The sequence below is a fragment of the Ipomoea triloba genome, chromosome 7 (assembly GCF_003576645.1).
Source record: "Ipomoea triloba cultivar NCNSP0323 chromosome 7, ASM357664v1".
Taxonomy (NCBI): domain Eukaryota; kingdom Viridiplantae; phylum Streptophyta; class Magnoliopsida; order Solanales; family Convolvulaceae; genus Ipomoea; species Ipomoea triloba.
In genome coordinates, this window is record NC_044922.1 from 20,454,759 (window position 1) to 20,463,980 (window position 9,222).

The window sequence follows — 9,222 nt, forward strand, 5'->3', positions numbered from 1 at the left end:
TCAACAATCCCCCTCCTAGCACCAGCCAGCTTTAACTAGGACTCGAACTTATGACCTAACACTGATACATAGCGAAGGCATAGTGATAAGCGCTTGATCCTAACAACACTTATCTGGTGAATCAACTAACCTGGATAGCATTCTCTTTAGACAGTGGTTGGCTATCCATTTCATTTTCACTTGCAAGAAATGCCAAGAATATCACCATTCATCATGCACAGACAGATGCATTGGGTTGTAACCATTAAACACAAGTTTAAAAGCCAAAGTCATTAGATAGGCCAAGTGTTATAAAATGTTCATATTGTATTCACTTCGTTTTAGATGCTATATAATACAATGTAGCCAAGCAATTGTATAGCCACAAAATTTCATCCAAACAACACCAAGCACAAATGAATCATAAACTAAGACAATGCTAATACAACTCAGCAGACTCTCTATGGTTGCAAAAGATTACATATTAAGATACAACAATAACCCCTTCTACACCTACAGGCACATACATACATACATGCTCTATTGTTATAACACAAGCAATCACCTGCTTACTTGCTTTTGCTCTTACTTCCTGCTGCCATTACCTTGGAACAACTCGTTTATTCGAGCCTCGAGGTCCTCCACGCTATACCTGATGTGCTTCTCAGTGTGCTTCCCGAAATCAGGGATGTTATAAACCCTTCCAATAAAGTTTCGATAGGCGGGGGACAGAGTCCCTGTCACTGAAATCCTCAACTCCTCTCTTAATTGCTCGTCAAAAACCACCCATGTTGTTTGATTTTTACATATCTCCTCAAAGTAGGAGTTGAATAGCTTAAGCTTATCCTTCAAAGTCTTCGATGCTTGACTCGGTGACATCGAATTATCCATCTTCAAAACGCCCTGAACCTTGCTCCACGAACTCCGTTTGTAATTCACATGATACTGCCTGACCTTGGCAGTGTGCTTCCGAATCCAATCATCGCCCAACAGCGTGCCTAATTCGTTGTCTTTCACCTTCTGAACAATGTATCTCCCGTTATTCATCATGAAAATGGAAGACAAAGCGGAGTCCCTGTAAACTTTGGATTTCGCTTCGAGATTGCTCTCCAATAACTCCATGATCCAGGCCATTTGAACTGCCAATGAGGACGAGGATAAGGCTAGGGCAGCTCGTTCGTCCCCTTCCCTGCCATAGTCAATACCGGTGGGCGCAATGCTTTCCTCGAAAACTTGTTCCAGAGTGAGCCTTGACCTGCAAGCAGCTCGGAGATAATTCATAACATATCGAGTAATGGGATGGAGTCCACCCCCTGGCACGGCAGCCTTTGCAGGATCACGGCGGATCAAATTCTCCAACTCCATGAATATCCTCTTGATTGCTTCGCCCAGTCTTTTCCAGATCGTCACGGCCTCGTTTCTCAAGAACACACAGTATTGATCGGAGAATAACAGTTCAAATTCCGGCATCAAATCTCTTAGGGTTTCGTAAACATCGAGTACCTTGAACAGTCTTTCCGGCGCTCGGCTTCCGATTGCTACGGCGTCGGCGAAGTTGAGCAGCTGAATGGTGGAGCCGCGGCAGACCTCCATGAACGAGAGGTCGGCGGCGGAAGAGAAGCCGAAGAAGACGCGATCGCAGAGGCGACGCTCGCTGGGGAAGAGGATCCGAAGAGCGACATTGATGGCCTTCATCCACCTCTCAATCTCGTCTTCCAGCTCCGCCCACTGCATTTTCTGCACCTCATCGATGCTCAGCTTCTGTATCCCCAGCCGCGCGAGGCTCTCCTCCAGGAACTCCCGCCTGCTAGTGCTGTACGCGTGGGAGCACTCCTTCCCGTAGCCCGCAGCCACCATCCGCTTCGCGATCTCGTGGAGATCGCTGATGGTCCCCGCCGGGAGAGCGTCGATGATGATATCGAAGTCGGTAATGGGATGCGCCACCGGAATCTCGCCGCCGCCGTCGTCGTCCGCTTCCTCCGAGTCGGACGAGAAATCCCTATTGGCCGACTCGCCGTTTCTGTAATTAGTCAAATCGAAGGACTCCGACCCGCGCTCCATTAGGGTTTTGAACTCGTCCTCGAGCCGGAACATCGCCTGCTGGAGCAAATCCTCGGCCCGGTCTAAGCACGAAGCAACCGGCTTTTCATTCCCCATCGGAGTCCACTCCCGAATCGCAGATATCAGTTCGTCCACAGCTTCAAGAAACGCAGTAGAATCAGCAGAGTCAGACCAGACCGGATGCTCCACCGACACATACCTAGAGATCTGCCGGTCCAGAGACTTGAGGGTCCGTTCCAGCGCGGCGCACCCACGCGAGTCCTCCTCGGAGAGCTTATCCCTCAACCGGCCATCGAAGTTGGAGAAAATCTGGAGAATATCATCGGTCATAGTATCGGTGTGACCCAGAGTCTTGGCTATGTGCCGGGCCACAGCTATAAGCTTCTCCTCACCGTTTTCCGCCATCGCCACGAAGAAAAGGGCAAATCTTTACAACTGGGTTCTTCAAAACTCAGGCCTATGCATCGAAAATCATTGGATTTGTGAAGGTATTTGGGGCGAGAGAGTTGAAGAAGACTAGAGATTTGTTGAGGAGAAGGAGGAGGAAAATGAGAAACTAGGAATAGGGGGGTCGGAGATAGAGACGGTGGGGGCCCACAGGGAAGACATCGGAAAACGCGGTTTCTGTGAAAGACAATTGCTGTTGGTATTAAAGCCTAATAAAGAGAAGAAAAGTAAAAGATAAAAAAAGAAAGTGATGAATAAAGAAACGCGGTTGTAGGGGAAAAACGAAGACGAAGATGGAAGAAGCAAATGGGAGAAGCAGTCTCGACGAGGGACTATGGTGCTACGCATGAGACTGACAGCAAAACTTTTTTTGTCTTTTTTTTTTTTTTTCTTTGTTATTATTAGGCTCTATAATTCTTTTTTTTTTTTCCATTATTAGTTGCCCCCAAACAAGTAAAAACTCTAAATAATTGCCTAATTGGTCATTCGGTATAGTATTTCATTTGTGTTACTCCGTAAAAAATATATATAGACTAAAATTGTACAAATATTTTAAATTTTGTTTTAAATTATCTACTATTAAAATTTTGACTCTAATTTGGTTTTGATTTTTTTTTTTTACTAATATGATTGTTTCAAGAGAGAATGGTCAATTGGGAGGTATTTGAACTAACTAGTATGCTACCCGTGCCATGCACGGGATGAATATTAAGTAATATTATAATAATATTATTTATTCAAAAATATACAATTTAACATAAACATAGATGCAATTCATATATTACAAAATAATTCATATATAGTTAATATTAATTTTACAAAAAGACCAAATATTAATACTAAACTTTACAAATTGTTAAAAAAAAATTCTTGTACACAACATTTGTCGTTAAAGAATAGTACTCTTCATTTTCGCCTAAAATAACAACATTAAGACCCTTAGGGTTGATAACTCTAGATAGAGCCACATACAATTGTTCATGTACAAAAATAGATTTCTTCAAAAATAATCCAACATTCGAAACACTTTGACCTTGGCTCTTATTTATTGTTATTGCGTAATATAACATTAGAGGGAATTGTCTCCTTTGGAACTTAAATGGCAATCGAGGATCTGATGAAGTCAATGTCAATCTCGGGATCAAAAGTCGAGTACCCAAATTATTTCCTGAAATAATTTTTGCTTCAATAACATGATTTCCTAATTTACTAATAACCAATCTCGTGCCGTTACAAAAACTCACTGAATGGTCAATGTTCCGTAAAAGCATTATTGGAAACCCCACTTTTAAAGTAAGAGAATGATTTGGAATCCCTGAACATGTTAACCCATTCAAAACTCTGGGTGTGTAATTGGGCTAATGTATTTGAACCAAAATTCGATTGACAAACAGAATCAGAGCTGAAATGCGTCATACCCTCAGTTGAATTCAAGCTAATCATTGATCTCTTAAACTACATCCAATGTTGGTGCTAAAATATAACGACCATTTAAATCTTCCAAATCACAAGTACCAGAAGAAAACATAGAGAATATACTATTAACTATTCTTCCAATTGGATCATCTTGGGGCTGTAATAAATTATCTTTCGGGATTTCTATATTTGCAAAACCATCATTAGTCACACATATCTCACAATCACCTACAACAGTAATCCATTTTGAAAAAACATCTATTTCTTCAAAGGTATCAACATTTATCACTCTTTATAACCTTAAACTTTTAGCCAATCTTAACACATTACAACTATTCAAAAGATATGAAAAGTTTATACTTGCCCCATCAATGTCTTGTCACACCACCAAGAACCACTTGTCACATGTAGTATTTGTCAAAAAAAATTTAAAAAAAAAAAAAGAAGACCATAGACCCATCACTTGTCAAACTACAAAAATACAATTGGCATACAAAGAGAAATATACCAAAAAAAAAACACAAAGACTGAACCTAATTTGTGGTTATTTATAAGCAAGCAAAGGGACATCTAAAAGTTAGAGTGCAAAGTACATTTGGTAGATACAAATTTTGAATTTGAAAATTTTAATTAAATGTAGTCAGCACAACAAATAATGTATTTGACTGTCCAAAAGTATTAGAATTTGCATATACTAAATTATTACGCTAAATGTAATATTAGTAAGTGCATGTTATGTGTATTGTTTCAGGTTTCCAAGATAATATATTTCTTTAGTAAATGCAGGTCATGCGTGTTGCTTCCATGGTGGACCAGGTCACCTTTCGTGGTGGATCCTAGTCCAAAGCGACATCGTTTTGTATCAAATGTCAATTTGTACATCATATTTAATAACATTATCATAGACTATGTTCATAATGTTTGTTTTGTATGTCCATAAACATTAAACTAAATTTACATCATATGCATTATCATTCACTCTATAGTAGGTTTATAATATTCATTCTATATGTTCATAAAAATAAAGATTAATGTACCATACATAGACAGTATACTATGAACGCATCATGTTTAGTAATATTCGTCGTGTACTATATGCTTATAATATTTGTTCTATATGTCCATAAACATAAACATAAATGCTCATAAACACTAAACTAAATATACATCATATGTATTTACATTCACTCTATAGTAGGTTCATAATGTTTATAAAAACAAAGTTTAATGTATATAAATATTATTACTACAGATACATCATGTTTAATAACATTCATCTCGTACTATGTTAATAATATTTAGAGAAAATTTCACTTTTTGTCCCTTGACTATTATACATGAAACACATTTGGTCCTTAACTTTTAAATTTTCTAATTAAGTGCATGACTATGTAATTTGTATCACATTTGACGATGTTGTCCAATTTCCAGCCAACTATTGCCGGAAGTGCTCCTCCCGAAAGGAGTACTGCATTTGCTTCTCCCGAAAGGAGCATTTCTGGAAAGAGCATTGCATGCATTTACTTATTCCGGAATGAGAACTTTCGACAATAGTTGGCCGAAAATTAGATGACATGACAAAATGTGATACAAATTACATAGTCATGCACCTAATTAGAAATTTTTAATAGTGAAGGACCAAATGTGATTCATGTATAATAGTCAATAGACCAAAAGTGAAATTTATTCTAATATTTATTCTATATGTCTATAAACATAAGTTGTAATGTCCAAAAATACTAAACTAAATGTATATCATAATGTTATTTCTATATGTTAATAAAAACAAAGCTTAATGTATGTAAATATTACAATAAAGTCATAACTTTATGTACTTATAGATTTATTTTAAAATAAAAAATAAAAAATATATCAATATGGATGTCATTTAAAAGATCTTAATTAGAGCTTTTTAATAATATGTTTTTTTTACACATTAATTTTATTTGTACAAAACGAAAAATAAACTCAAGTTGAAAAAAAAGTATAAGAAGAAAAATAGGAATTGCTAGGTGCATGTATCAATTTCATTGGTAAAGTCTCATGTTGGATTTTAGTACTTAATTTTATATTTTTATATTTGGAAGGTAGTTTTGGAGGGAAATTGAACCAATATTATTGGCCAAATCCTCTAGCTTTATTTTTTTTTTTTTGATCAATAAAGCTCCATTCACAAGGATTAATATTTGATGCACCGCCGGTGTATATATGCTATACACCGGCGGTGAAGGAGAAGATGCCACATCATTTACAAAAAAAGTCAATATTGATCGAGCCCTTATTTGCAAAATATTTAACTTATATTTTATAAGAAAACTCTTTATTTCTAGTTAACCAAATATATTTTTACTTTCCTAAACATATTTATTACTTAATTATTTTCTATCTAGTTTCCTAAATAATTTTATTAGATACTTTATTAATTAAATTGACAAATGGTGATTATATATATATATATATATATATATATATGAAATATATCTAATAAAAATGTTTAATCTATATATTAATCACACTGCATAACTTGGAAAATTATGAAGTTTATTACATTCAACGGTATGATTCTACTACGTACTAATTTGATTCTCTAATGAATAATTCCATTAATATTTAATTTAGTATTAATATATAAAATTTATATATTTAGAAACTACTTACTAAACACAAAAAATAAAATTTAAAAATTATAAAAGAATATTATAGAAAATAAGCAAAGAAAAAAGAATTTGTTTAACCAATGAATAATAAACATGTATGACAAGTAAATTGAGAACATTGGAGTATATAATTTGTATACAACATATGGTAGTGAGGACTTCAGCGGTCCGTAACTAAGCAATTCTCTAAATTTGAAAAATCAAAAACATAATTAATTTAAAAGAAAAAAAAACTTCATATTAGATTCAATGGTCTGACATCCAACTATGAACTTTATCTCCACCCCTTTTTCATTCATGATGATGTAACTAAGCTACTACTAATTTGATTCTCTAATGAATCTAGTTTAGTTTTTTAACATATAAAATTTTTACTTAAAATGAATTATTTTTAAATTATAAATTGGAAAATAAAAAATATTACTGTGAACAAACCAAAAAAAATTAAACATATATATATATAAAATTAAATTATTATCATTTGTCAATTTAATTAATAATCGCCTAAAATATTAATGTCAGTTCAAGTGTTACAAATGACAAATGTTGAATTGAACTCACAACAGAAGAAAAGAGGTACTGGATAGAACATTTTCGAAATATCGTGTCACAATGTTACAAATATACATGTATATGCAAAAAATTAAATAAAAATAAAATAAAATTTGTTAGGAAAAAGTGTCAAATAGGCCACTGAACTTATCACTTTTGTGCAATTGGGCCATTGAACTTAAAAAGTGTGCAATTCAACCATCAAACAAACAAAATTTGTCCAATTGGACCATTTTTACAAAAATTTTCTGGTAAAATCCAATTATGTTACTAACATATATGTATTAAGAGTGACATCTTCTACCATACTAGTTGGGAGTCAATATTGAAATGTTTTTAACTCAAATTGAATTAAAAATTTTTGTAAAATGGTCCAATTGCACAAATTTTGCTTGTTTGATGGTTGAATTGCACACTTTTTAAGTTCAATGACCCAATTGCACAAAAGCTACAAGTTCAGTGGCCTATTTGACACTTTTTCCAATTTGTTAATATATATTTTGCTATACAGCCTATACTCCTCCGTGTGATTAATATATAGTTAATAAAATAATCACCATTTGTCAATATAATTAATAATGTATCTAATAAAAATGTTTAGGAAATTAGATAGATAATAATTAAGTAATAAATATATATAGAAAAGTAGATATATTTTGTTAGTTAAAAATAGAGTGTTTCCTAATAAAATACAAATCTTAAATATTTTGCAAAAAATGACGCAATCAATATTTATCTTTTTTTTTAATGATGTGTCATCTTCTCCTTCACCGCCGGTGTATAGCATATATACACCGGCGGTGCATCAAATATTAATCCCATTAATAAACATTAGAAACAAATACAAGGTTCAATGGAATGTAAAGTCATTCCATACAATCTGACATAGAACTAAATTGTCTAGCTAAGCTAATAAAACTTAGATTCGCAGATTGTGTTACAAGAGAGTTTTGATCCTTATAGAACCTTAAAACTTTAGTCAAATGATTGATGGCCTTGCAGAATGTGTACAAGTCGACCTCTGGATAGAACAACTTGCAAACCACCTGAGTCTTTATCTTCTTACTGAAGTCCATTGACATTTTTCCCAACTGAAGGTACGGTTCATCAGTGGGTATCCTTGGGACTGAACTGATGTTCAGGAGAGGCATTTCATTGTCATCTACTCCGCCCAGGATGAGTATCACACGAATCTTGACCATAAATATCTTGAAGCACTCCAAAACGAACCTCGTAAAATAACGAGAAGGAAAAACACAATAACTGCAATAAATGCAGAGGGAGACAAACCAATAATTTATTATAAATATAGATATATTATTTTATTGCTGGAAGTTGGCGAGGGAGGAGAAGGCAGCGGTGGCGGTGAGGTACGGCGGCGGCGAGGGGGGTGGTGAGAGGTGGCAGGCAATGGCGGGAGAGAAGGCAGCGGAGAAGGAGGAGATACGGAGGTGGAAATCAGCAGTAGTTTGTCGGATAAGGGCGATGGCGGGTGCTCTTTGTGTGGTCGCGGTGCGCTGGAGGCGCGAGGTCGCGGCGGTGCTGGGCGGTTCGGTCCTGGGAGGAAGAGGCGGAGGAGGGAAAGAGCAAAGGTGGCGGCTGCGGCTTCACGGAAGAGGATGAAGAAGAGAGCAGTGGCGGAGGAGATGGAAGGCTGATGCGGTGGACGGAAGAAGTAACGCAATACCACCGGCTCAAAGCTCTACAAGAGCTCCGGCCGGAGGCCGGCGGTGGAGCTTGTACTGACCAGAGACGGGAGAGAAGGGAGGAGAGCTTTAGGGTTTCCTTAGGGTTTCGTATCAATTCCCTATATATTTGCTTTTTATGTGACCCTCTAGCTTTATTAGTATAAGAGATTCTTATTAGGGATGATTTATCAAGAGTAGAAGAACAACATTACTCTTTGGGATGATTAAAGGTGTGTTTAGTTTGCAGATGGGAATCAGAATAGGAATAATAATCAAATACTTGGTAATGATAATGAGTTTTGATGAAAGTATTTTGCATGTTTAGTAATAGGGTATATTTAAAATGCTTGTCAATATTGATTTTTGGTTATGTATGACCATATAATGGTTATAAAAGTTTTAAAAATACAAAAATAAAAAGT

The 9,222-nt window shown here is 35.6% G+C and overlaps 1 protein-coding gene across 1 annotated transcript; it reads right to left on the reverse strand.

The window, feature by feature from the left end:
* Positions 1–286: 286 nt before the first annotated feature.
* Positions 287–2,686, reverse strand: LOC116025292 (exocyst complex component EXO70B1). Its single transcript, XM_031266480.1, has one exon. The coding sequence runs from the start codon at positions 2,443–2,445 to the stop codon at positions 565–567; it is 1,881 nt and encodes a 626-aa protein (XP_031122340.1). The 5' UTR covers positions 2,446–2,686; the 3' UTR covers positions 287–564.
* Positions 2,687–9,222: the final 6,536 nt, after the last annotated feature.